This window comes from Polyodon spathula, chromosome 13 (assembly GCF_017654505.1).
Source record: "Polyodon spathula isolate WHYD16114869_AA chromosome 13, ASM1765450v1, whole genome shotgun sequence".
Classification (NCBI taxonomy): Eukaryota; Metazoa; Chordata; class Actinopteri; order Acipenseriformes; family Polyodontidae; genus Polyodon; species Polyodon spathula.
Window position 1 is genome coordinate 37,679,799 of NC_054546.1, and position 26,463 is coordinate 37,706,261.

Here is a 26,463-nt window from a genome sequence, read left to right on the forward strand (position 1 = left end):
ATCCTGTTTATAGAAACTATAAAGTTCACTTTTTAAAATGAATGCAATAACTGTCTTGTTTCCATCCCTGTGTAATAAGTGAGGGTGTGTGTCTTTGTGGCAGACTGCCGCTAGATGACCTCTCGAATGCGTCTCGCCTGCTGGCTCCGGACGTGGGGATCTCCGTGGTGTCTCTGGTCACTCTGTGTTTATCTGTGCGGCTGCTGAAAAGAAGGGGGGTCACACCTGGAGAGACTGTGGAGACAGAGCCCCTGAAACAGGTGAGCCATACCAGACAAACAGTCCTGTCCCCATTGCGCACCATTGTAACAGTTCCAATTCAATTCCATTATATTCAAGTGTCATTAATTACACATGAATTTCATGTGTAGTTACAACACAAAAAGTATTCCAAATGCCAGGGAGGGTCTAATTTTATATTAAACAGGGACATAATTTAGATTCATTGAAAAGATCTTCACATCCCCCAAACAATCAGACATGCTTTCACAATTTGAGCGTGTTTCTTGCTGGTCAATCATACTGTGTGTGTTGCACAATGTCCCTTTTGAAGCAACCCCTGCAGGCTAGATAAGCTAATATTAAAGGCATTTCCCGATCCTGCCAACCTTACAATAAATAGCATTATTTATTTATTAATTTATTTCAGCATTTTAACTTCACTGTGTTTTTTTAGTGTAGATTTTAGTATCCTTAACTCTGAGGAAAGTCAAGTGGACAGATATTCTTTTGTATTTGTTGTATGTGCTGTATGACTTGTAAAGGCTTGAGACTTGTGTATCTGCGTCTAAGTGAAAGAATACAAGCTTCTGCATGTCTTTTTATGTCTGGGAGCCTGCAAATGCAAGTTTGTGGTGTGTCTGCAACACGTGTGTCACAGATTCAAGCACTAGACGCTTGTTGTAGTGTAGGCCCGTAACTTGTTTACTGTTAACAGCTGCCGGCTTGTAAATGATTGTTTTGTTAATAGAAGAAAGCTAACAGTACTGCTCTCTAGGTCCCCCAGAGCTGATTAACTCTACTAATGCCCTACTGGTTATCATCAACATCGTGCTAAATGCGGATTGACTTCTTGCAGTATGCTACAGGACAGCCATGCAGGCCAGGGTTTGTATTCTGAGAAAGTGATTCACGCTGCAGATAGCTGCCCACAGCCAGTGTCTGCCTCTGTCTGCACTGGGTCAAAACTGACTCAGAGGCTGCCAAGAGACTTGGGAGATATCAACAGCTCAGGCTTTAAAAAAAAAAAAAAAAAAAAAACTATCCAGTGTATTCAAGTCAAACTGAAAACCATTCCTCCAAACAGTCAGTCCATCCCAGAGAAGGTTTAAGGCATTAAGAATTTGGCACATTGATCTTTCCCAGTACCTGATAAAAGAATGCTTTAGCAACCTGCATTTACTGCACTATGATAAAGGTGAAAATCTCATAGACTTAATACTATAGTGTTACATAAAATGACCGAAGAGAAACAGCATGACATTCTGTATGTGTACCAACAAAATGCAGTGGAAGCAGTGAGTTGTGCTTCTTGCTCTCAAAATAAAACAATTCTGCAAATGGAATATATATATATATATATATATATATATATATATATATATATATATATACAATATATATATAAATTATAATATTTATTAATATAAATATTTATATTTTTTTTACAACCAAAAAGCACTTGCTTTAGGGCCATGAACACCTATGAAAGCAGACCCCAGCAAACCGAAACATTTCCCTTGGCTGGGAATCCATCAAATCAAATGAGCTTTGATAGGTCACCCACCAGAGAGCCTCGTAAAGTGTGCGTATTACAGTATTTACTTCATTTTAAAGGATTTTCTAGGGTAAAAGCCCACTGAGACCAAAGTCTTGTTATATCAACAGGAGACCCAGTAAGCTGAAAACCTCTATCTGTACAAACAGACAGCATTTAGAGCTTGACTTTACATAAACCAAACCACCATTGTATCAAACAACCCGTATATTATCGTGATCAAATATTAATTAATATAGTGAAAGCATGGTAAAGCATAGGTAAGCAATGTCAAGAATAGTGAGGTATAGTAAAGCTTATTAATAAGCATGGCAAACCAGGGTAAACTGTGGTAAATGCACAGTATAACTGTGGGAAAACTGCAAGAATACCTTGCTAAATTTTTATAAGGGCAAGCTTAGAATGCTTTTTCTTTTCTTTCTCAGGTAACTTTGTAATTTGTTTTAGATCACTCTTGGACTTGTTGAACTCAATTTGAAAATGTAAATATACTGTACTCCCCTAGTTCACAGCTCAGTAATTCACCAATGTGGTTAATTCACAGTCATGCCATGTTGGCCTGTTTTAAAGGCTCTTCACTAGCTCACTGTTGTCAATATGTCACCGTTTTTTATGTGTTAGTCAGAAATAAAGAGGAAGCACTGTGTTGTGCATAATAAGGAATCTGGGTAGAGCATTGGTTTAAATTAGTATTTATTCATTCAGTAGACACTTTTATTCAAAGAGGCTTAGAGGCTTGGGGGTGAGCTCTGCATCACAACTGTTGCTGCAGAGTCACTTACAATAGGACCTTGTTTTTACGTCTCAACCGAAAGACTGAGTACAAGGAGTTTAAGTGACTTGTTCAGGGTCCCACACAGTGAGTCAGTGGCTGGGATTGAACCTGGAACCTCCTGGTAACGAGCCACTTTCTTTAACCACTGGATCACCACACCTCCTATGGACTTGTACCATACGCCAATTCAGTTTTATTAATTTTATTGTTTTCTTTTTGAATATTTAAGATAAGGTTCTACTATAGTTTGTTCATAGCATTTGAGCAGTGCACACAAGACAGCTTTTTTTTTTTTTTTTTTTTTTTTTTTTAAACTGAGCAGCGATGGGCAGGCTTGTTTAAATCTGGAAAATGGAAGGAAGTAACTAATCAGCTTTGGCAATTTGTACAATACAATAGAAATTAGAGTCTTTATATATGAAAGCTTCCCACAGGCAGTTGTGAAGAACCAGAGCTATCCTCAGCACTGGCACAGCTGCAGGAATCTGAAGCTCCTGTTCTAACCAGCTCTGGAATGTAAAATCGGTTTACAAATCCAGGAAAGCAGCACAACAGAGACATCCCCACACCACAGCTATTTCAGGAACTCTGTGTGTGCCAGTTCAATTGTACTGCTCTCTGCTGTACTGAAGTGACAGTCAACATTTCTCACTGGAGTGAAACACTAGGCCACTTTTAAAGTGGAGGGAGTTGTTTTATGGCATAATGACAGAGGGGCCCGAATTAAACTCCTTAATGGCTCTGGATCAGCACTGGTTTTGATTAGAGTTTTTGATTGGTATTACACTTTTGTGATTAATTGTGTCTCTCATTTAAGGTGATGTGTTGGCAGCACTAGAGGTCTGTTAGTCATTGTAAAACCATTTTTAAAAATCTTATTCAATTAGCTTTCGCCTTTGCCCATTTTCTAAATATTGCCTGAAATGTTCTACACACAATTGTGCTAATCCGGGCACTAAACAAAGCTTGAACTCCATCCAAACCCACATTCTCCTCTTTCTCTGCAGGATAGAGACAGCTAACTTTATAAAGAAATAAACCGCTTTGTTGTGGGTGTCACTTGGACACCAGAGTGACAGAATCAGGTGGTTTTGCACTATATCACTGCGGCCTCTGACTGTGGCTGAGATGTGGAACTATGGTTAAAATGTACTGTGCAGGGTGTAACATTGTAACATTATTACAGTGTCTGAATATAAAAAAACAGAACGTGCTCTCTCAGGTGCCTCCAGTTACAAACCTCATGCCAGACTTCTGATTTGAATCATTGAAATACTAGTCCTTCATGATATGTGAATGATATGCGAGTTTGAATTACACCAGGTTGTCAGTGATGTAGTTAACCCTACCTAGGACATAGTACAATCAAAAGCTGTTATCGGAGGTTGTTCCCTCTTTTCTCTCTCTAACTTTCCATTCTCCACTGCTGACTATGTCTCTTCCTGCACAGCAGCGAACATTGCACCAGCTTCCTGTTTTGTCACCACGGCAACAATACCAACACACACTAGCTGCTGTAATAGTCCTAATTACTGTTGACACAGAACAGCAAACACTTATTAAACCAACAGAAAAAATTAACTGGGCTGGGTGTGTTCTCACTGAATCAGGAGGGGGCAACTGCCTATAGGTCAGTCTAGATTTGACTTGAAATATTAACATGAAAATAGGAGTAAAGGGGGGCACAAAACTGAAGTTAAAGCAAGTCCAGAACAGAAAGTATCTATGGGCTTAACAGCCTCTTCTCTTTCTTAACATTTACACTACACTGACATGTGATATTTTCATATTTCATCCCCTTGCCTGTGAGTAGTCTTGTTTTTGGATGTTCACAGCTGCACTGTGAATTTGTAATTTCTAATTGTGTGGTTTTATGTCAGCATTGAGGGGGAAACTCTGAATTGTGTTCAGAGCTTGTGGAAGACTGGATACAGCACTTGTATTTGAAATGCAGTGCTCTGGTCAGCTAGTGGTGACAACATGATTCATGAATATGCTTAAGTGTATAAGCTTATAAATAGAAAAGTGATTTTGCTACAGGAACGTGTTTAGTGTTCTGGAGGAAGATAAGCAATTGCTCATCAATGACACTCTTCAATTTGAGAGCCATTTTACACAAAAGCATGTACTGCACATTGCAGGTGTTTGATACAGATAGAAATGCATAGCAGCTGTACTGGAAATCTGGAATCTAAACTAGTTACTCAGGGCCAGCATGGTTTCAGTGTCATCAGGGGATTCTTAGAACCCAAGAGTTAAATTTGGGGTTCCACTTCATGAGAACCCTACAGAGGTCAATTAGCACTTTATATATTCAATTGACTGGACATGCATAAATATAGTAAGGCAGGCAACAGGTCAGAGGTGTGTCACCAAAGGGATCTGTATCCGTCTGTGCAGGCGGTGGATAGGGCCTCTCTTGGGGTCATAGATGGCATCAGAATATAGTTTGTGAACTGCACTCTAGATTAGAATAATTTTAAAGCATGAATAAACATGGATATTTCAGAGTCCTGTATTGCACAATAAAATACAGTTGAAATATTGAGAAAGAAGTTTAATGAAGACCAATAAAAAGAGTAATGTAGGAGTGTGGCAAGGATCTGCCTATTCACAGAGCCCATGCCAATCTTTAGTTAATGCAAACAAGCACACTGCTATAGCAGTCAATGCTGGTCACTATACATGTGTAGAAATGAGATTTCCTGTTAAAAAAATAAAAATACCGGTTTGCACTGGATGAATTATTGCCAAGTAGTGTGGCCACTTTATCAGGAAGCCTCTTTCCCTGTGTATACTAAGACACTGCCTCGAATTAGAGAGAAATGAAGACACACAAGCTGAGCAGGTCTCAGCCAACATCATGATTTGAGTTTTTCGGGAATTCTCTGCTCTAGATATCAACTTTTAACAGCCATGACTTGGAGGCACATAAAATAAGACTGTAAACTTTCCCTCCAAAGCCTGTTATTCATTTCACTGTTGAATTGAGCCTGACTTTTGTAGCACAAGATCTGGTTTGAAATATAGCATACTTTGATGTTATTAAACTTACTGTATTGTCTAAATGAAACAAAATACAGGGACTCCTGAATTGATCACTGCTGCCTTCTGGTACTTCTCTCATTCACTTTTTGAGACAAATTCAAACTGGCAACTGTGTTTTGTCTTTATTTCAGCTGTAAACATTGACTGGCGCAGGGGGTAATTAGTAGACATTTGCGGTTTTTATATCTTATTCGGATTATGGATTTATTATGTAGCTGCAACAATCCGTTTAACGTGGTCATGTTTAAAAATATGTCTAAGATTTTGTGGAGTTTGAATATTTGTTTTGTTTTGCTTGAAATGAGAAGTTTCACCAGTTTTGTAACTGATCATAGGCCTCTTAAGTGGTAAACTCTATCTTTCCACTGCCCGTGGTTACCATTCTCAGGTGCAATCTCTGGTGCGTTCTTTCTGAGTACAGTGCTCATGAGCCTGTACTAAATAACTGGGTTTGTGAACGTGGAAACGTTGCTTTAGTCTCCTCCATGACACTGCTTGGGGCTCTGTGCTGCCTGCTCTCGCCAAGGTCTTAATGAGTTCCCTTTCGGATTGCCACTCTGCACCGCAATAACCATGCAGGGTTATACACTGAAACTGCTTCCAATTAGTTTACAAACTCTAAAAAGCAAAGACACATAATGATCACAGTGCTGTGCTAAGGCATGTGGGGGATGTTGTTAGGAATGGAAAATCTGATCTGGAGGATATTTTCTTTCTCTCTCGCTTCACCTGACGCTCTTTTCCGAGTGGTGTTGGAGTGAACTGGAGTTCAGGTCAGCACTGAGTAAGTGGCGTGTGTTTGTGTGTGTGTGTTTTGGGGAGGGGGGCAGGCGGGTGTACAGTTCAGCCCGAGTTACCATCAAGGAACAGACTTGCAAGTGTTATTCCACACTGCAGACGCTGGAAAAATAATCTAGGCCCACCGGCCAGGATTACAATTTATAAATATTACAATTACTATTTGGTATTATCAAAATAAAACTTGACGTAGGCTACCTCGAATGTTGCTTGCTCCATCTAAAATGAAATGCAGCATCGGTGTAGTAGGCTATATCACAACATTGTCAACGTAATTTCTACCCTCAATGGACTATTTGAATTCGCTGCTCTCACAGCTGCTAACGCTACAATATTCGTTGCTGAGTATATGGTCTATCTTCCAGAAACTCCTGCAAAACTAACCCCGTTGCCATTTTTGCAAACGCTTGCTAACATACCGTTCAATAAGACCTAACTTCCGCCTTATAGAGCCACAAAAAAGAGCTCTGCTTATTGAACGCACCCCTCGTCTATTCTGAATTTTCTCTACCTCACTAGTTTAAATGCACATCTTTTTCCAAGATAGAGATAATGAAAGAGCTTGGGGCTCAGCAGTATCTGAGTCACATGCAACCCCTGTCGCTGTGCTGTCATCTTAATGGGATTCCCGGCTTGTCCTTGCCTATGATACCATGACAATGGCACTGTGCCAGGCTGGACTTTTGCCAAGACACTGAGATGGCACTTCTAGCTGGCATCTGCAATCTACTGTTTTATATGTATGTGTGTACATGGGCTATGTGAGTCTGCTGGAAATGAACCAGCAACATACTTGAGCTCTGAATTAACACCGGTGCTATGCAATTAAGTATAACCTTCAGAGCTCAGTCATTGTGACTTACTGGCCCCTGCCCTGCTAAAAAGGAGCAATGCAGTTACAGTGGTAAGGAGTAGGGAGTCTTAGAAAAAAGTAGCTAATGCTAGCTTTATATATTTAAAATAGTCTATTTGAAATATTTTATTATTGAATATGTTTTGTTTCTCTTTAAAATGTGTAATTGTTTATTTATAAATGTTTAATAATGTACTGTTTTTGTAATAAATAAATGATATGCACAAGACTAGATGTCACTTGCTTTCTTAAGGATCTTACCCCAGTGTGCCTGAACTTTGATCTAGCTTCCCCTCTGGAAGGTTGGAGGGGATAGTGTAGCCTCGTACCAAACACTTATGATACAGTAGTACAGATCCCAAGAGATTTTAACATGAAGTCGTAGTCTGTAACTTCTGAGTTTTTATTTTTCAGCTTTTAGTCGTTTTCATTTGTTCATATATAGAGTCTTTCCTTGGTTTGGGGTGTTTTTGTTTGTCTTCTTAAAACATTTCTCTAATTCTATAACTTTTTTTTATATGACAGAATTTATGATTTTATGTGTTTTATTGATGAAGCATTGACTAAAGTGAATAAGTAAGTAAAAGAGATAATGAAATGCTTAACCTCTTCCTGGCTGGTGGATCGATTGTGTGCTTGTGTGGTGTTTGTCAGGGGGAGCCTGCAGAAGGAGTCGGAGAGGAGGAGTCTGAGGAGGACGAGGAGGAGGATGGTGAGGCAGCTAATTATGAGGAGGAGGAGGAGAGGGAGAGGAGGAATGTGGAGGAAGACTCTCTGGAGGGGGAGCAGCCGTTGGCAAACCGTGCCGCCCTGCTGGCTGCTCAGCTCCGCGTCACTGCCCTCAAATTTCTCAAGAATGTTGGCAAGATCCTGGCTATTGCACTGCTGGGCTTGGCAGGTAGGACAAGCTCCCAGATCCCCTTTGCAGCGAGTCCTGCTTCATTGTTTAGTTAAAAGCTGCTATCTTTGTGCAACCAGACCTTGCACTTTTTACCAAATTAAAAATCTCTCTGGCAGCCCATTGCATAGGATAATGCTACAGAGAAGCTTGTGTAGTGCAGCTTATGTGATAAACCAGTAAGCATTACAGTATTATATGGTTAAAGGTTAAATCTGGATAATTGAGTGTTTCCAGTATATTAAAATGAGTAACATTTGCTGAGGTTTTACTATGAGCTACTTACTACTTGAGTAACAGTCTGTAAGTATGTCAGTAACAATTTGAATTAGACATAGTGCACCATCTATAATGCATTCATAAAGGGTACGTAACATTATATTACTGTGCTTGTAATCATTAATAATTCTTTTGAAAACCAGCATCACACATGTACAGTATTCATAGCATTGTTGTCATAACATGTGTTACAAACCCAAACTACAGTAAATGAAAATGTGGTTCATTGTGAAAAACGACAACAGTACAACAATAAATGAAGCAGAAGGAAAGCGATCAAAGGCATACAGTAGCTCCAGTTTGCTAAGCGCCCCCCTCCCTGTATTGTTGTGTTCCAGGGATCACCCTCCCATCCGCCTTCTCCGGTGTCTACTTCCTGCTGTTCTTAGGGGTGTGTACATGGTGGGCCTGTCACTTCCCTATCAGCCCCCTGGGTTTCAACACACTGTGTGTGATGGTGGGCTTCTTCACGGCGGGACACCTGGTCTGTCTGTACATCTACCAGGTTCCCTTCTTCCAGGACCTCTTCCCACCAGCTAGTATATGGGCCAGGTAAAGGGGGAGGGGAACGGGGTCAGACAGAGGAGGTAAGGGGGGTTTCTCCCTCATAGGAACTCATTTAGCTGTAACAGTTTTACATAAGCGTTCAGTTTCTATCCATGTGAACTTTTGAATTTGAAATGTAGAAATAAGAAATGTTCTCTCCTTCATGGATTTTTTCCGGTAGTGGTAGAACATTGGTTGTCTGGTTTCCTGCAGGTAGAGCTTTCCCTGTTAAATGAAGAACACAGATGTTACCATAAAGTGGGATCCGTAATGGTCAATAAAATACATCATGCTGGTAAATTGGTGCCGGTATCGCAGTGTTTGTAGCATGTGTCTCCATAGCAGCGATATTGCTGTTCAGTGGTAAGGCACTCACTGTAGCTCATGATGTGGAGTGGGTCAGATGCAGGTTTTTTGAAGCTAGTCTTCCACATTATTAGCTTTATACAAACATGTTGATTTTTATTGATGTTTGCGTACTGCATTCTTCTGTATTGTTCTAGTAAGTTGTCATCAACAACAAGCACTGTTACAACTCACAAAACACAAAACTTTCTAAAGTATGAAAAAGCCAGGGACTGTGAAACCGGCCATAGGAGTCATTTTAGAAGTGCTGTGAAGATGTTGGAGGAGGGGGAGTGTCAGAGTGGATGGGAGATAAGTAAGACACCAACAATGGGCTTAAGTACTTTTAATATGCAGCTTTGAAAATGAAAGCCTGGTGTGCTACAGGGAGAGCTATGTGTGGAATGTAACTGGCTGAGTGAATCATGTCCTGGAACGTCAGTAAAACCTGGATCTGCCTGGTATTCATCACATTCTGTCTGGGGAGGGTGAGTATAGGAGTCCTGCTGGGGTGTTGGCACGCTGGAACCCTCCTGGCACAAGGCAATGGTGGACATGGCAGCTATATCTGCTATGGCACCCCTTTACTGTGGTGTACTGTATCAAACAGTAAAGATGGTAGACGTAGCATTATAATGGTAAACCATATAAAATTGCAGTATATGCATGGGACATATGGTGGCAAAATGATGGAACTTGATCGAGGGCAACATTTAAGAACCAGGTGTGCTCAGCTGAAGGGCCCTCACCCCTGTGCATGCGGTCCGATTCTGAGGTGTCTTCCTGTCTCTCAGGGTTCTTGGTTTCAAGGAAATCATAACACCGTCAAACTGCGCAGCGCCTCATGATCTCATCTTGAACGTGGGTCATGATTGGCCGGTTTACGTTAACCCAGGGATTCTGCTCCTCCTCTACTTCACGATGGCTTCTGTTCTGAAAATGGGAAGCCTGGCTTCCAGCAAGAAGGTTAGCCATTCCTGTATTTTATTTAATTCAGTAAGTCTTACATTCAATGTGTTCTCCGTTATGAGACCATTGCACTTTAATAGTATCAGGAAAGAATATAGGATTTGTAACTCCTGATGTATGCGTTTGAACAATAATAATAACAGGACAACTGCATTTTATTCTGTTACAATCACTGTAGTATAACAATAATAAGTTTGTGATTGCAACTCTCGGTTCTGTCTTTGTTCCTGTGGTTTACTGCATTACCTGAGCCCCTCTATGAATATTCAGCTTTTATTATATACATTAATATCTCGGGTCGGGTCTTGTTTTCAGAAGGAAGTGGAGGACGCTCGTTCCTCCAGTCAGGCACAGCACAGCGCAGTGGAGGTGGAGCTGACACCTCGGCTGTCACAGAGACAGAGCGCCGAGGACGATACCAAGGTCAGTCGCGCTCTATCACACACAGTCTTGACTGGACTATTGCTTCTCAGGATTTACAGCGATTTTGCGAAGCAAACTTATTACCAGTAATATAGGTCACAAAGCCAAAACAGTAGTGCTGCTGAATTCCCTTTCTTTTGCTCAGAGCATCCTCAAAGACATTGTTTACTGTATTTAAGCATTCTGGAATAACAATACTTTCTAATGAAGTGAAATAGCACAGCATCAATACATTATAAAGCAACCATAAATCTTAGGAAATATGTATATACATTTTGCTTAGAACTGAACTGTGTTTTATGAGTGTAAGTCACCGAGGCATGTTAACATCTGTTTGATCATATTGATGAACCTGGTGCTTTGTTATGAGGTGCTATTGTTTCGGATGAGATGTGAAACCAAGGTTCTGTTGTAAGTGGCTCTGCAGCAGCAGCAGTTTTTGTTGATGCACAGTCCACCCCTAGTCTCCGTAAGTCACTTTGGATAAAAGTGTCTGCTAAATGACTAATTAATTAATGTGGATGTGGGTCATGATGGCCGTTTTTTTATGTATGTGTATCTTGTCGCTCCATATACACATATATATGTTTTCTTTATTTTAGCAAATGTTGCTGCCTGCTAATGCAATGCCTAGATCTGATGCGGAGAGTGTCACAGTACATGTGATGAGTGGCTCAAGTCAAGCTGAACTAGGTGAGAGGACAATAGTGGAATAATATCAGGACTTGTTTTTAATGTGAGTCATCTAATAATTATTGCTTTCTGCTCTTTACTAATGCAAATCAAATATTGATTCAGGATTGTCTGAACTGTTTCTATACAGGACCAGTTTCATGGTGGATGTTAATAGAACACTTTATTCAAGGTCCCAGACAATAGCTATTGTGTCTGAATAACATCCGCAGCATCTGTGTGTGAGAGAGACAGCTGGGTCTGTCTGTCAGCTTTACATGTTTTTCATTTAAAATGGGTATTTATAGAATTACTCTTGTAATAAATACTGAACCCACTTCTTTTCCGTTTCAGCTACCTCCTATCATTTCCTTTTTACTGAAACAGAAGTATGTGCAATGTTATTGTTTGGCAATACAAACACTGCACTCTCCAAACAGTCATGTTATCAGTTTAAAAACAGCACAGTATTCTGAATGAGTATCCCCAGTTAATGTAGGACTGAAATATGCTGTCTTGCGTTTTCAGGTGCCCCTGGTGGAGAGAATGGGGACAGTCCTCTGCACATGATTGGCTGCATGATCCTGCAGCAGAGCTACATCTGTGCTCTCATTGCCATGATGGTAAAGAATATTGATTGATTTAGTTAGTTTTACTCTTTTTTTAATATCTTTCCCTTAGAAAACAAAGGGACTGTCTTCGTAGGGTGAGGGTGCAGCCATGTACCCTTACGCCATCCAGTTTTTGACTTCCCTATACGGAGGCCATGGTGTCAAAATGTGTTTCCTTTCTGAAGTGGACACCTAAGAAGCTGCATTTAAGAGTGCCCCAGAGTTGATACAGTTAACCACTGTCCCACCTCGCACCCAGTCACTCGTTACCTTGTTGTCTGTGTCTCTCGAAGGTGTGGAGTATCACTTATCACAGCTGGCTGACATTCGTCCTCCTGCTGTGGGCCTGTCTGATCTGGATTGTGCGCTCCCGGCATCGCTTTGCAATGATCTGCTCCCCCTTCATCCTGCTCTACGGCATGTCACTCTGCAGCGTCCAGTACATCTGGGCAATGGACCTGGAGCCCGAACTGCCTGACCGAGTCGGATTCATGAGCCTGAAACAGCTGGGCCTCGAGCGCAGCCCCCAGCCCTGCCTCAGACTGGGAGCAATGGTGAGTGAGCTCATTGGAGCAGGAACAACTGGGTAAATGCTTTGAGATAATACATGCCTTTTAGAATGGCAACAGGTTTATAGGGCTCTACTGACTATACCTGCCTAATTTGTATATCCAAAAATGGTATTGCCTATGGAGTCAAAGTTTTATTGCCATTCCCTATTGCAGCCCAATAATATCCCCTCTTTCCACAGCTCCTGTATACCCTGACCTTCTGGCTGCTCTTGCGTCAGTCAGTGAAGGAGATGTTCACCAGGAAGAAGGCAGCCACAGCTCCACTACTGGAGGTTACCACAAGAGATACCGGTGAGTCTCTGGTCTACTTGACTTTGTCAAGGATCAGTGCGAATGACAATTGCTGATTTAAAGGGCATTTTATTGACTGCCACTGTACAGGCTGGCATCGCCTCCAAAATGCAAAAAAAAAAACCCCAAAACCTGCACAATTACCCTGTGCATTAGAGCTGTTTTGTGCTCCTCTTTGTCTGGCTGCAGAGGCTGGCCGGAACGAGTCCCTGCTGAAGGTGTTGGGCGAGCGGGTCATGGATTTTTACGCCAAGTACTGGATCTACGTGTGCGGGGGCATGTTCATTGTGGTCAGCTTTGCTGGCAGGCTGGTCGGATACAAGATAGTCTACATGCTGCTCTTCCTGCTCTGCCTGTGCCTCTATCAGGTAACTGCAGGAGTTCGTTGTTGCTGCTCCAGCAGATAGTGGAGGCTGCGTCAATATTGATCCTCACTAAGAATTTGAGGAAGGTTTCATCCTTGTTTGTAATTAAAATATACGCATAACAGCAAGTGTACAGTTTATCCAGTAAAAGGCCAAAGGGACATATTATAAGGATATTGTTAGAGATAATACATTCTAGACATTCTAATCCCATTATCCACACTCCATATCTATTAAATATGTATTCTGATACTGACCTTTCCTGACCAGGTGGTGGTTGTTGTTTGCAGGTGTACTACACACTGTGGCGGCGGCTTCTCAAGGTCTTCTGGTGGCTGGTAGTGGCTTACACCATGCTGGTGCTCATTGCTGTCTACACATTCCAGTTTGAGGACTTCCCCACTTATTGGAAAAACTTCACAGGATTCACCGAACACCAGTATGGACCCCGATTTTTCAAGCATATGCTGCATATCTACTGAAATATATCTTTATTGCACCTACTGATGAAGTCCATTTCCATGGTTATGAATTTGAAATGCCCCCGCCCCCCACATTCTTGTTTCCTCTCTCCTCGCTGCAGGCTGGCGGATGTTGGTCTGGAGACCTTTGAGCTGTCTGATCTCTTCACCAGCATCCTCATCCCAGGGTTCTTCCTGCTGGCTTGTATCCTGCAGCTGCACTACTTCCACCAGCCCTTCATGAGGATCACAGACCTGGAGCACACCCCTCAGAAAGACCGCAGACTAAAAAACCGGTACTGCCTCTGCTTCCATCGACCCTGCAGTGTCACGACCTCTAACATGCCGCTCACTCCTGTTAATGATTAAACTCACTTCCAGATATTAGCCTCTATTTTGTAATTTGCTTTGTTGTTAGTTTATTTTAGTACATTGTGTTGCTTACTGAATGGGGATAACTTTTTAGCAAAGCCGAGATTCCTTATACAATGTTTTCATTGCATGAGCTGGTCTCATAGATTGCCCTTCTTTGTGATTTTTGGCTGTGTATAAGCATAAACTGTAGCCTACAGTTCAGTTTATTAAAAATGTACATGTTTCCAAATATCTGTAAACGTGAAAGACCTACAAACTATCACCTTGATTTTCAATGTGTGGACTGATTTATTTCTGCTGGATTATTAACGATAGTGGTTGGTTTAACTATCAGGAAGGAGCCAGGCAGCAAATCAGAGCTCCTGCATGAGGGGGAGGGGCTAGAGGACGAGGAGGAGGAGCTAGAGACGGAGCCCGGGGATGACCAATTAGAAGATGAAGGTGAACGCCATATTGAAATGCACAAGTTTGTTTTGAAAAATAAATAAAAAAATAAGTAGTTTTATCTTCTATAGTATTGGCTGTTAATGTGATTCTTTTTGTTGACTGGGTTTGATTTCCGCCCCTGTCAGCCGTGCCCAGTAAGTGGGGTCTGGTGGTGGACCGGCTGATGGTCCTGTTCAAGAAGTTCTCCGAGATCCTGACCCGGGTGCAGGTCTTCATCTGGAGGGTTCTGGAGCTCCACATCCTCAAGATGGTGGCTTTCTTCATCATCTGGGTGGCTCTGCAAGAGGTGGGGCAACAAATACAACATTTCCATTGTATCCAGGTGTTTTCTACACTCCCATGCAACTTCTAATGCATAATAAGTTGTAATGACTTCAGTGTGTCCTGTCCCATGGTTCACTGGCTCTCTGCTCTTGCTCTCAGCTTTCGGTGATGAACCTGGTGCTTGTGGTGCTCTGGTCCTTCGCCGTGCCCTACTCCCGCTTCCGCCACATGGCCTCCTGCCTCTCCACCATCTGGGCTTGCATCATCATTGTCTGCAAGATGCTTTACCAACTGAGTATCGTCAACCCCATTGAGTACTCCAGTAACTGCACAAAGGTGAGAGAGACTCAAATTCAAACACAGATTTTCAAACCTTTTTTTTTTTTAATACGGATGGAGACCAGTATTTATAATGAATGCTGTCTGATTTTTTTTGTTGTTTTTTTTAAAAAGTAATGACATTTAAAAAAAAATATTTGGTGCTGTCCTGATTTCAAACTTGACATTCTGACTTTTAACCTGTCAATCTAATCATGGAAAACCCCTGTTAACTCTGCAGCCCTATCCTAACGAGACCAATCTAGAGGAAGACAACATCCCATACTCTGTCCTGTACAAGGCGCCGGTGGACCCGGCCAACTGGTTCGGCTTCCGGAAAGACACCCCTATCCTGGGCTACATCAAGGTGAGGCCTGCCTGCACTCTTCTGGGATCACTGAAATCTGCTCCGGGATAAAGGATTCATTGGACACTTTTTTTTGATCCACAAAACAAAGGCATATTTGCATTGATTCCAGTTTGACCACTTCCTCTATTGACTAACTCACTCTCTCTGCTGTATTTGTTTATCCAAATAAATAAATTGTCGCCCCCCTTGTGTCCCCCTGCAGAACCACCTATTGGTGCTGATGTTGCTGGTGTTTGAGGCCACGGTGTACCGGCACCAAGCACACTACTACCGGCAGCAGCAGACTTCCCCCACGGCCACACACACCATCTTCAGTGAGGTGTCGCGAGAGCACCTGGACCACAGTGTTCTGGACTGTGTCAAGTACTTTGTCAACTACTGGTTCTACAAGTTTGGGCTCGAGGTACACTTGAGAGGGCTGGAGTGGGGAGTATTTTTTTACTGAATGGTGATGTTGAAATCCTTAGGGTTAGGGTTCTTTCTCTTGTTGGATGTTTTGGTCGTCACCATGTTAAAGACGATTGGTTGTGAAAAGCTGTTTGACCTACAGCATTGAAAGTTTTAAACAGCCTCCTTTTAGAAAAACTTTTTGATGGGATGGAGTGGTTTGTCCAATACTCGTACATCCCGCAATCCCACCAAGGAACCACTAATTCAGAAAATTCTCAGTAGTTCCAGATTTTATGGTCTGTTTTCTCTTTCTCTCTCTCTTTCTTGTCAGATCTGCTTCCTGTTGACGGTGAATGTGATTGGTCAGCGCATGAATTTCCTGGTAATTTTCCATGGCTGCTGGTTGGTGGTGATCCTGACAAGCCGTCGCCGGGCTGCCATCGCTAAAATCTGGCCCAAATACTGCCTGTTTCTGGTGCTGTTCCTGCTCTACCAGTACCTGCTGTGCCTGGGCATTCCCCCAGCACTCTGCATTGGTGAGGGTTTTCAACACTCATTTTATGATATGAGGATGTTACCTCTTGAGACAAAAAATAATCTGGATCAGTCACTTGCAAGTATTTAACAATGCTCACTTTGCAGAATATTACATTGAGTGACTACTATTATATAATCTAAAAATAATTTTCTCTGTATAAACTTCTCTATTTAGTGATCTACTACATCATTCTCATTGATGCTTGTATTTGTGCTACTTGTGGAACCGGTACTGTTCTTTCTTCTGTGTAACAAAGTGGGTTTTGAAATACACAGAATCACAGTTTAAAAGGTAGGCCGCATATATTAAGAAAAACAGCAAATGACAGGTAGCGTTTTAGTATTTAACGCTATAATTCAATCTCAGGCATCTAATGGGGATTCATAATAAAACTTCTTCTTTCCACATCAGATCCCCTTCAATGAAGATATGCAGCATACTTCCTGCCATCCTATTATGCTTTGTTTTGTGATATGCTTTTGAAATTCAAAATCCAGTCTGACCACTGTGTTTAACCCAATTCATCCAGATTACCCATGGCGTTGGAACACTACACTCACCATCAACTCGGCCCTGATCAAGTGGCTGTACCTGCCAGACTTCTCCACATTGCCCAATTCCAGAAACCTTATCTGTGAGTCAAGACACAGTATATACGCTATATGCAGTATATGCTACTATTGCACGAGAATTGTCTTCCTGTTGTCTGTAACTTTTATATTCTTAAAAAAAGATTCAGAACAAAATAGGAGAAACGTTAAATGTTTATTTCTTGTTTCTTTCTTATTGAGATATATGTACGCAGATCAACATACAGCTATTCCTTTCCAATGGTAACTATCTCCCTCTCTATCTCCAGATGACTTCCTCCTCCTCTTATGTGCCTCGCAGCAGTGGAAGGTCTTCGAGGACGAGAAGACAGAAGAATGGATCCAACTGGCTGGACACAACACAGACGAGGCCAATCCCATGCAGGGCAAGATGAACCCCGTTCCCAACTTCATCAACTGCAGGTACATCCCACACGACCCTGTTGCCAGCTCGATCAGCTGCAAATGACAAGCATCATGCTTTTTTGTTGTCTGCATACTGTAACATCTTGAACTATCTGTAAGGGGTGTGAACAAAACCCAGTGTGTGAGGTTCTGTCTCAGCAGAGCAGGGAAGTTCTATGGAAGGTGTCGAGGATAATGGCGTGATGCTGCAGTTCTTGTACAAGAAGCAGTGAAATACGCCCAATGCCTGTGTCTCTCTTGCAGGTGTTACCTGGACATGCTCAAGGTAGTGGTGTTCCGGTACCAGTTCTGGTTCGTGCTGGCGGTGTTGTTTGTGGCTGGCTCCACTCGGATTAGCATATTTGGATTGGGCTACCTCCTGGCGTGCTTCTACTTCCTGCTGTTTGGTACCCAGCTGATCCAGAAGCCTGCCAAGTCTAGACTGGCTCTCTGGGATTGTCTCATCATCTATAACGTGGCCGTCATCATCTCCAAAAACATGCTCTCTGTGAGTACTCGTGGCTGAAATGTATGATTACAGTTATACTTTGAACCATTTGAATGATGTCTCTGGATCATGCTGCCTGTAAAAAGTAATTCAGAGGCAGTGTTATGTTCTTAATCAGATCTGTGCTTGTCTACCCCTCAGCTCCTGGCCTGTGTGTTTGTGGAGCAGATGCAGAATCGCTTCTGCTGGCTCATCCAGCTCTTCAGCCTGGTGTGCACTGTTAAGGGCTATTATAACCGTGAGTAGACACTCACTTAAGTTTGCTTCAGCTCTACTTTTCGACTCTATATTACAACTAAACTGAATACAGCAGGTATCGCAAGCATGATGTTAAAGTACAGTAATCTAAAACCTTACAGCTGTCCACTGTAATTTTAAATGAACTTCTACCAAAGACAGGTGCAACCTTAGGTTTGCAGGTACTGGATTAGCAAATTCATGAACCACCCAGAATTTGATCATAGATTGCAGCTGAAAAGAGGCATCGGTGCTAGTGCTGTACCTGAATGAAAAAATGAATAAATCCAGAAATCTGTTGGTTCACCTTAAGCACTGACAGATTTAAATTGAGAAGCAAAATACCACAGCACGATGCCAAGGTCTTGACACAACAAGTGGCCACGCCAGTTTATTTTGTTTCCTGCGTTTCCTTTATTGCGTTCAGCGAAGGAGTTGCGGGATGACAATAAGGACTGCTTTCTGCCGGTGGAGGAAGCCGGGATCATCTGGGACAGCATCTGCTGCTTCTTCCTCCTGCTGCAGAGGAGGGTCTTCCTCAGTCACTACTTCCTGCATGTTGTGGCGGACCAGAGGGCCTCTGCACAGCAGGCTTCCAGGTGAGAGTGCATCAGTCATACAGGATTGACACCCTGCTGGAAAGGATGTTTGCTAATCGCAGACGATCGCATTCTGCTCTTAAATTACAAGCAGTTCCCATACCGTGTTTGGTAGCTATACTGATGCTTTATTTTGAAGGCAGTTGTTTTACAGGTAATTTGCAGTTCCCAGTATTGCGTCTGCATGGCAGCTGATTGCACATTAGGTGCTTCGCAATTTGTCATTATTAAAATGTGCCAGACCAATGCATACACAGATGCTTTGCAGTTGAACTATAGATCTTTAAAAGGGAAAGGGTGGTTGTTTCAAAGGGACTGGTGCTATGCAAGGATGGCAATAAAACTCCTACTGCAGAGCAGTTTGATCTTCCTGTTTTTACTAAGTTTAATAAACACCGGAGCTTGTTACCTATACACTGTGACTAATCAGGCTTGTAGTAAAGACTGGAGTGGGTGAAACTGCTGTGCAATAGGAGTCTTATTTTTATAACTGCTATATAGGGGGTAAACAGAAGTGAAGTTAATTCAGATTTCTAATTCAACTCTCATGTTTAACTGAAATGCCATTACCAACTGCAATTCATTGTCCACATTAATATTAATGATTTATTGGCTGGTAACGCTTGATTTAAAGATTTGGCTCTGTTGCCGTTACAGCAGTAATGCCATTGTTTTGTACAAGAGTAAGAGCAACGTGTCTGCCCTGTGCACTGACGTGTGTGTGATTCCTGTATGAGAGCAATGTGTCTGCCCTGTGCACTGACGTGTGTGTGATTCCTGTATGAGAGCAATGTGTCTGCCCTGTGCACTGACGTGTGTGTGATTCCTGTATGAGAGCAATGTGTCTGCCCTGTGCACTGACGTGTGTGTGATTCCTGTATGAGAGCAATGTGTCTGCCCTGTGCACTGACGTGTGTGTGATTCCTGTATGAGAGCAATGTGTCTGCCCTGTGCACTGACGTGTGTGTGATTCCTGTATGAGAGCAATGTGTCTGCCCTGTGCACTGACGTGTGTGTGATTCCTGTATGAGAGCAATGTGTCTGCCCTGTGCACTGACGTGTGTGTGATTCCTGTATGAGAGCAATGTGTCTGCCCTGTGCACTGACGTGTGTGTGATTCCTGTATGAGAGCAATGTGTCTGCCCTGTGCACTGACGTGTGTGTGATTCCTGTATGAGAGCAATGTGTCTGCCCTGTGCACTGACGTGTGTGTGATTCCTGTATGAGAGCAATGTGTCTGCCCTGTGCACTGACGTGTGTGTGATTCCTGTATGAGAGCAATGTGTCTGCCCTGTGCACTGACGTGTGTGTGATTCCTGTATGAGAGCAATGTGTCTGCCCTGTGCACTGACGTGTGTGTGATTCCTGTATGAGAGCAATGTGTCTGCCCTGTGCACTGACGTGTGTGTGATTCCCGGCAGGGGGTTTAAGCTGTTCAAGGCCAGCATTGTGAAAAGCATGAACATCCACCAGGAGGCAGAGAAGAAGTCCCTTGCACAGCTCAAGAGACAGTAAGTGCTGAGGGGAGACAGCACCTGAGTGATATGCAAAAGATTGGCCTTCAAGGCACTGGCCTGATCTGCTTGTTTCTTTTCAGAATGGAGCGCATTCGATCCAAGCAAAAAAAATACAAAGAGGGGCGTCGCTCTTCGGAGACCAAGGAAGAGGCTGAGTCAATCGGTATGAACCAAATTCTTTGATTTGAATATTTATTTATTGCAAAACAGGAACAGAGTGGCATCATAACCGTGCATCAGAATCAAACCATTATGAAAATAGTATACCAGCTTTTAGTGTATTTTAAAAGGAAAAGGATGGGTTGGCACCACTGGCCAGTTCCAATCCTGTTAGCCGTATATAAACACTTTACTTCCAGACAGCAGACTTTCAGGAGCAATGCTTATTTACCTAATGGAATCTTAACTTGGTGTACCGTTCCTCCCAGTGGACAAAGATTGTAATTGCAGTTTCTTAGAATGGGATTTACTGCTTAATATTAAATACATACTTGTACTGTAGATATGCCATCATAGGCATGGTATATAGGTTAAAGTAAAATCATTATACATTAAAGTTAATTTTATATGAACCCTTTTGCGGTCCATTTATTCAGCGCCTGTCAGGTGCATGAGGTCCAATTTATTTTCACACGCGCTATTTATTTTACAAGCGCTGTTTTAAAAGTATTTTTTTCACAGTAAAACAGGTTTAAAAGGCTCTGCATATCAACAGGACACTCATTACTGCATCTCCAGCCCCGCCCCTCCCCTTGTTTGCTGTATCTTTCACATACCTCTTTATAGACTTTATATAATGTCTTTTTGTTCATGCAACTAATTTTGTGTTTTAGCCATAACAGAAACAATTAACCTTTAACACGCTCTGTCTAAAACTTGCTTTCAAAACCTGTGTGGCTGGCCAATGTTATTTCAACTAGCCTTGGACCTGAAATCATCAAACCCTGCATTTGATTTATGCATACTTAAGTGCACTTTGCCTTTCCGTATGAATTCTGACATACTCATGCAGATTGCAGTGCTTTTCACAAAAAATAAGAGGCTGTGTTCTGCATCCGATGTTGAGACCACTAAAACAGCATCACAGTTGACCTGCTGTTGAAGTTTGGGATAAAGGAATCCTCTGTCAGTGTGTTGCATTTGCTGGCTGCGTTGTGGCTTCTCCTATAATTCCAAAGCCTCACGACTTTCACTCCAATTAATTCTAGAGCTGCTGTAAGTTAATAATCCAGAATTCCATGACAAACAGAAGTGATAAGCGCAATAGGGATTGAGCTTCCCCACCAAGCTTAACCAGCAGGCCTGTCTCCTGTTTGACAGAGCGAGGTGCCAACAGAAAGACATCCAAGCAGAAAAAGAAGTGGTGGCGGCCCTGGCAAGATCATGCCACAGGTACACTGTGCTGGCGGGGCAAGCTCCTGGAGCTCGCTGTAACAGCTGTGTGTGTGTGTGTTTGGGGGTTTACTTACCTGTATTTTTTCTACAGCTGCAAATTACAGTTCTGAGCATCGCTTGAATGCTGTGATTCTATTCTGATACATTACTGTGCAGTAGGTGTGGGATTTATGTTTGCTGTCCACTCCCAGGTTTCCATTGCTCAGAGGGACTGACATCTGTAAGTAATCTTTTAAAGTGTGTGGCTTGAGTTTTTCTGTGTGCGTTCTGAAATTCATTAATCTCCATTTCTGTTTTCTTCTTGTGTCCAGCTCCCTGATTTCCTGCTAAAATAAAAAGTAACAGCAGCACTCAAATCAACTGCATCATTTATGTGTGTTTTATCCCTCCCTTTCTCTCCTGTCCCTGGTTTTAACCTTTATCGGTCAGTCTTGCACTCAGGGGAATATTACCTCTTTGAGTCGGACAGTGAGGAAGAGGAGGAGCTGCAGGGGGAAGAGCAGAAACCTCCACGGCAAAGCGCTTTCCAGGTGAGATCCCATCTGAGTTGAAAAACTTTTCAAACCCTGGGTTTCCAATAATTGACACAAACCTGTGTTAAACACAGAGTGACAAATGTTATTACAGAGACTAACTGCATTGTCTGAAGCTGATGCATTTGTTCTGCTTGCACGCACACAGCTAGCATATCAGGCATGGGTGATGAACGCCAAGTCAGCATTGAACGACAGACAGCAGCACCAGAGGGTACTGCACAGACAGGAGAAGGAGAAAGCCAGGCAGGGCAGCCCTCGGCTCCCAGGTGAGCTTGGAGCAGGGGTCTCTGCGTTCTCTTACATTGTTCCTGTGGAATCAGTAGGAATGTTGCATGTGTGGCGTTTGCTTGTCAATAATGTGAAGCTGACATTTTCTTTCCAGTCATGGGAGATGAGTGCGAGGCTGACACCACGGACCTGTCTGTGCAAGATGAGGAGCTAGAAGAGGGAGACTCGGGTGAGAACCAGTAGGAGAACACAAGGGGTGGGGGATGGGTTTTTAGAACTTTAGAGAACATTAGTGCCTTTAAAAATAGGACAAGCAATTCTGTAATGGGAAAACAAATATAACATAAACCTAGAGAGTGTTGCTGAAATGACCCACTGTAGGAGATAATTCCCATTGAACCCTGCTGCACCGCCCTACATGCACTTGGCATAACGTGTATGAACACCATGTGTTTGTGTTCACTAAATACGGAAGTTGAAAAAAGGCACTTATTAGTTCCACGCATGTGTCTGTGGTGCGTCATTTTTGCCCACACCATCTAAAATGTAACCTAATGAGAATTTTTTTTTTTTTATCAAACCAGTTTCTGTTGAATTTACATGTGCAATAAATAGATGTTTCCCAGTGAGCCCCTCTTCTTGTGACCCAGGTAAGAGTGACATCATGCAGCGCCTCCTGGAAATGCTTAAGTTCCTCTGGGTGCTGTTCCTGGCCATGGTGGACGGCGCCACACAGTGGCTCAATACCCTGACAAAGCAGTATGTCAACACCTCTACTGTACTCTGGATCGAGCGCTACCTGCTGACGCACAAAATCAGCCAGGTCATTACAACTTACAGCCTGTATACCTGTGCAGGTTTTGTTTTCCTTCTCTTTTTTTTTTATCTATTGTAATTTTTGTCTTGTGTGTTCTTGTTGTTCCCGTGCTTCCATTTTGTCTATTTCTTTGCCATCAGTTTCTGTAATGTATTTCTGACGGCTCATATGTAAGGTAATGCTGGTGAGACACTAGGAAGTAGTGGGATATTATAAAAAACAGTGCCTGAACTATGGCTTTGGGCACTAAATAATAATCCATGTGACTGTGTTGTAACAGTCAGCCTGTCAAAGTATGTTTTTTAACCAAAAGACTATATATTATTATTACACAAAGTGCTGTTTGTTTTAAGGCACAGTGCAATTTGCAGCTAACCTCTGCTGTTTAAATGGGTTCCATGACTGGATTAATGGATTAGCTGTGAGCTGATCCCAACTCTAGAAGAGAAGAGTGTAAAAGACAGTACTGTGCAGTATGACACCTGTATTTCAGGTAGATGTTTGTTCCCTGCATGTAGATAAGGCAAAGGGATTATACACTCTGTAGAACTACATTTGCAAATAAGTTTGATCCTTTTGTAAAGTGGTTAAGACTCCAGCCCAACTACAGCGACTTCTTCCTTCTTTTATAACATAACAAGGAGTCTTAGACCCTGCACTGACTTTGCCATACTGCTTGAGTTCAGGAGCAGAAACCTGGCAAAGACATCTCGGAGGACCAGAGATTCCTGGACAGTCCGACCGAGGAGACCGCCTCCCAGAGGTTGGGTCTGGAGGAGCTGGACATGGAGAAAGACACTGAAAACATCCAAACCAACAGTACGAGGCGAGTACCCCTGCACTGAACACGCACGTGCTGTTAAACATGATCTAAAAAATGGTGAAACTAAAATTAAAACAAACACATGCCAGATGGTATGTTCACTTCCATTTCTATTTAATGTTAATAACCACAATTTGATGAAGTGCATTAGCAGAGTTCTTTTCTAATGTTTTCTAATAATAACTGATGGTGTGCTCGTTCGTAGCAGCAAGAGGAGCACAGCGTAAGGGGGTTGCTATACAGTTCTGCCAATCCAGCTTTGAAGACGTAATTCGGGAATGCAGCAATAGCATGCTGATGCTAAAATTATATGGGAGTTGCATATAATGGGAGTAATCCCTCTCTGCAGTGGCTGTGAGCTGGAGGAGCTTTTGAGTACAGACCATACCACCCCCTTCACCACAGGGTACAGCACAAGAACCAACAGCTGGGAGCGTATTCTGGACCTGGACCCCGAGCAGGACCCCGATGCCACCCATTCCCGGCTCAGGACCGCCAGCGAGATACTCACAGATAGGTACTAACAGGGGTTGCTCCTAAACCCCTACAGACAAACGGGTGTCCTGTGTAATACTGGAGCACTATATTTTTTTGGCAATATTTTATTTACTCCCTCCCCTCCTTAGCTAATGCTTCCTACTGTAAACGCAAACTTAAGGGAATAAGGTAGAATGTAGTTTCCAGACACTTGGTTGTTTAACTACTGTTTTTCCACAACAAGGTCTTGCAGTTGGTATGTTAATAGCATTCTATAAAAATGGAGCCCATTTGACGGTCTCCGCATTCCGGTCTTGCAGGCACTTCCTGTTTGAGGAGCTGGAGGAGTCTCAGCAGTTCTACTCTTCTCAGAACCGAGCCCTCAAGCTGCTGCTCGCGCTCTACAACCTGCTAGCGAGCAACTCCGAGATGGTGTGTTACTTCATCATTGTGCTGAACAACATGGTGACTGCCTCCGTCATCTCGCTGGTCCTGCCCATCCTCATCTTCCTGTGGGCCATGCTGTCCATCCCGCGGCCCAGCAAGAGGTTCTGGATGACTGCCATAGTCTACACCGAGGTCAGACAACAAGTATAGGCTCCATTCTACTGTGCTCGGGGGTTGCTACTGGAGTCCTGGCAGTCTGTCTCTGCCTGCTTGAGAGTGGAGTGAATAGACTAGAACGGAGGGAGATGGTCTTCTGGGTCATTATTGAGATGCGTTTGCAGAACTTTTTTAGGGACGCTAACATAGTGTAGTACCCATAGTACAGAGTGCCAGACAGTGATGTTGGTCCCTCACTTTTTTATGAAAACTATGTCTCTCACATTTATTGGAATACAAAAGTGAATGGTGTTTTTTTTTTTTTTTTTTTTTTGAATCTAAGGAATTTTGATCGCGGTTCCTGCTGTCATTGTTTTTCACTGTGTGACTGTGTGCTCCTCTGGTGCAGGTGATGGTGATTGTGAAGTACTTGTTCCAGTTCGGTTTCTTCCCCTGGAACAGCTACTATGACACCAAGCTGAATGAAGGCAAGCCTTTCTTCCTGCCTCGCATCCTGGGCCTGGAGAAGATGGATAACTATGTCAAATATGACCTGATCCAGCTGCTGGCTCTCTTCTTTCATCGGTCCCTGCTCCGGGTAAGCACTAGCTAGCACTGCCAATTCCAAATCAATATTGACATCAAAACCATTAGTGTTTAGGGTTGTCATTTTGTAGTGTTTATTATTACCGATATTACTGTGCTTTGTATGTAGTGTTATTCAATGCACTTAGTGTTTATAATGAAAAAGGGTTAAGCTTCCAATGGAATCGCTCAACTGTTGTGTGTCTTGGTTATTTCCAAAGCACAAGAAATCAGGTAGTTAGAAAATTGATGCAGTATGTAAAATCTTTCAAGAAAAAGAATCTGCATCCCGTATTTAGATGTTGTAGTGGGAATTGTTATGTAAATCATTGCTTCTCTCAACGTTTATTTTTGTGTGTATCATGTCTTTCTCTCTCTGTCCCATCTGTGTGTGTTCAGAGGTATGGTCTCTGGGATCAGGATGGGCAACTGGCGGAGAAGAAAAAGAAGACAATGACTGTAGAGACGAGTGAGGAAATGGAAGGAGGCCCCTTGAATCCAGACCCCAGCCAGAATGATTCAGAAGGGGCCAAACCAGGCCAGGATCTGGTTCCTCCTGGGTCAGAGGAAGACGAACCAGGCCAGGATGAAGAAAGGAAACCTGATCAGAACCAGGAGCCACCTCCCAGCCAGGACACCCCTGTCCCTCCAGTGAAGGGAGACAAAGGAAGCAGCCTACGCTTCCGCAAAAAACGGAAACAGGCCAAAGGTCAGTGAGTATAGCACCAGGGGGAACCTTTGTAAAATCTCCTGTTACATCTCTGTCTATTGGCTTGAGATGAAAAGTGTGTAAAAAACTGACTTATCTTTTTAAAGTG

The 26,463-nt window shown here is 42.7% G+C and overlaps 1 protein-coding gene across 3 annotated transcripts in view; it reads left to right on the forward strand.

Moving 5' to 3' along the window:
• The window catches only part of LOC121326112 (piezo-type mechanosensitive ion channel component 1-like), a 58,256-nt gene that overhangs the window by 24,718 nt on the left and 7,075 nt on the right, over window positions 1-26,463 (forward strand). For 2 of the 3 annotated variants that reach the window (XM_041269281.1, XM_041269283.1), the window contains exons 5-39: window positions 104-260; window positions 7,906-8,149; window positions 8,767-8,980; window positions 10,114-10,285; window positions 10,604-10,711; window positions 11,314-11,404; window positions 11,912-12,006; window positions 12,288-12,548; window positions 12,746-12,857; window positions 13,047-13,225; window positions 13,513-13,661; window positions 13,806-13,979; window positions 14,393-14,499; window positions 14,631-14,791; window positions 14,929-15,105; window positions 15,329-15,454; window positions 15,660-15,860; window positions 16,179-16,383; window positions 16,915-17,019; window positions 17,245-17,398; window positions 17,645-17,888; window positions 18,030-18,126; window positions 18,553-18,724; window positions 20,146-20,235; window positions 20,322-20,404; window positions 21,562-21,633; window positions 22,066-22,166; window positions 22,318-22,438; window positions 22,555-22,629; window positions 23,051-23,223; window positions 23,904-24,043; window positions 24,390-24,557; window positions 24,838-25,096; window positions 25,470-25,658; window positions 26,045-26,354. In XM_041269281.1, the coding sequence (XP_041125215.1) occupies window positions 104-260; window positions 7,906-8,149; window positions 8,767-8,980; window positions 10,114-10,285; window positions 10,604-10,711; window positions 11,314-11,404; window positions 11,912-12,006; window positions 12,288-12,548; window positions 12,746-12,857; window positions 13,047-13,225; window positions 13,513-13,661; window positions 13,806-13,979; window positions 14,393-14,499; window positions 14,631-14,791; window positions 14,929-15,105; window positions 15,329-15,454; window positions 15,660-15,860; window positions 16,179-16,383; window positions 16,915-17,019; window positions 17,245-17,398; window positions 17,645-17,888; window positions 18,030-18,126; window positions 18,553-18,724; window positions 20,146-20,235; window positions 20,322-20,404; window positions 21,562-21,633; window positions 22,066-22,166; window positions 22,318-22,438; window positions 22,555-22,629; window positions 23,051-23,223; window positions 23,904-24,043; window positions 24,390-24,557; window positions 24,838-25,096; window positions 25,470-25,658; window positions 26,045-26,354 (5,486 nt within the window). The remainder of the gene's footprint in view (window positions 1-103; window positions 261-7,905; window positions 8,150-8,766; window positions 8,981-10,113; window positions 10,286-10,603; window positions 10,712-11,313; window positions 11,405-11,911; window positions 12,007-12,287; window positions 12,549-12,745; window positions 12,858-13,046; window positions 13,226-13,512; window positions 13,662-13,805; window positions 13,980-14,392; window positions 14,500-14,630; window positions 14,792-14,928; window positions 15,106-15,328; window positions 15,455-15,659; window positions 15,861-16,178; window positions 16,384-16,914; window positions 17,020-17,244; window positions 17,399-17,644; window positions 17,889-18,029; window positions 18,127-18,552; window positions 18,725-20,145; window positions 20,236-20,321; window positions 20,405-21,561; window positions 21,634-22,065; window positions 22,167-22,317; window positions 22,439-22,554; window positions 22,630-23,050; window positions 23,224-23,903; window positions 24,044-24,389; window positions 24,558-24,837; window positions 25,097-25,469; window positions 25,659-26,044; window positions 26,355-26,463) is intronic. The other variant, XM_041269282.1, reaches the window with a different exon arrangement.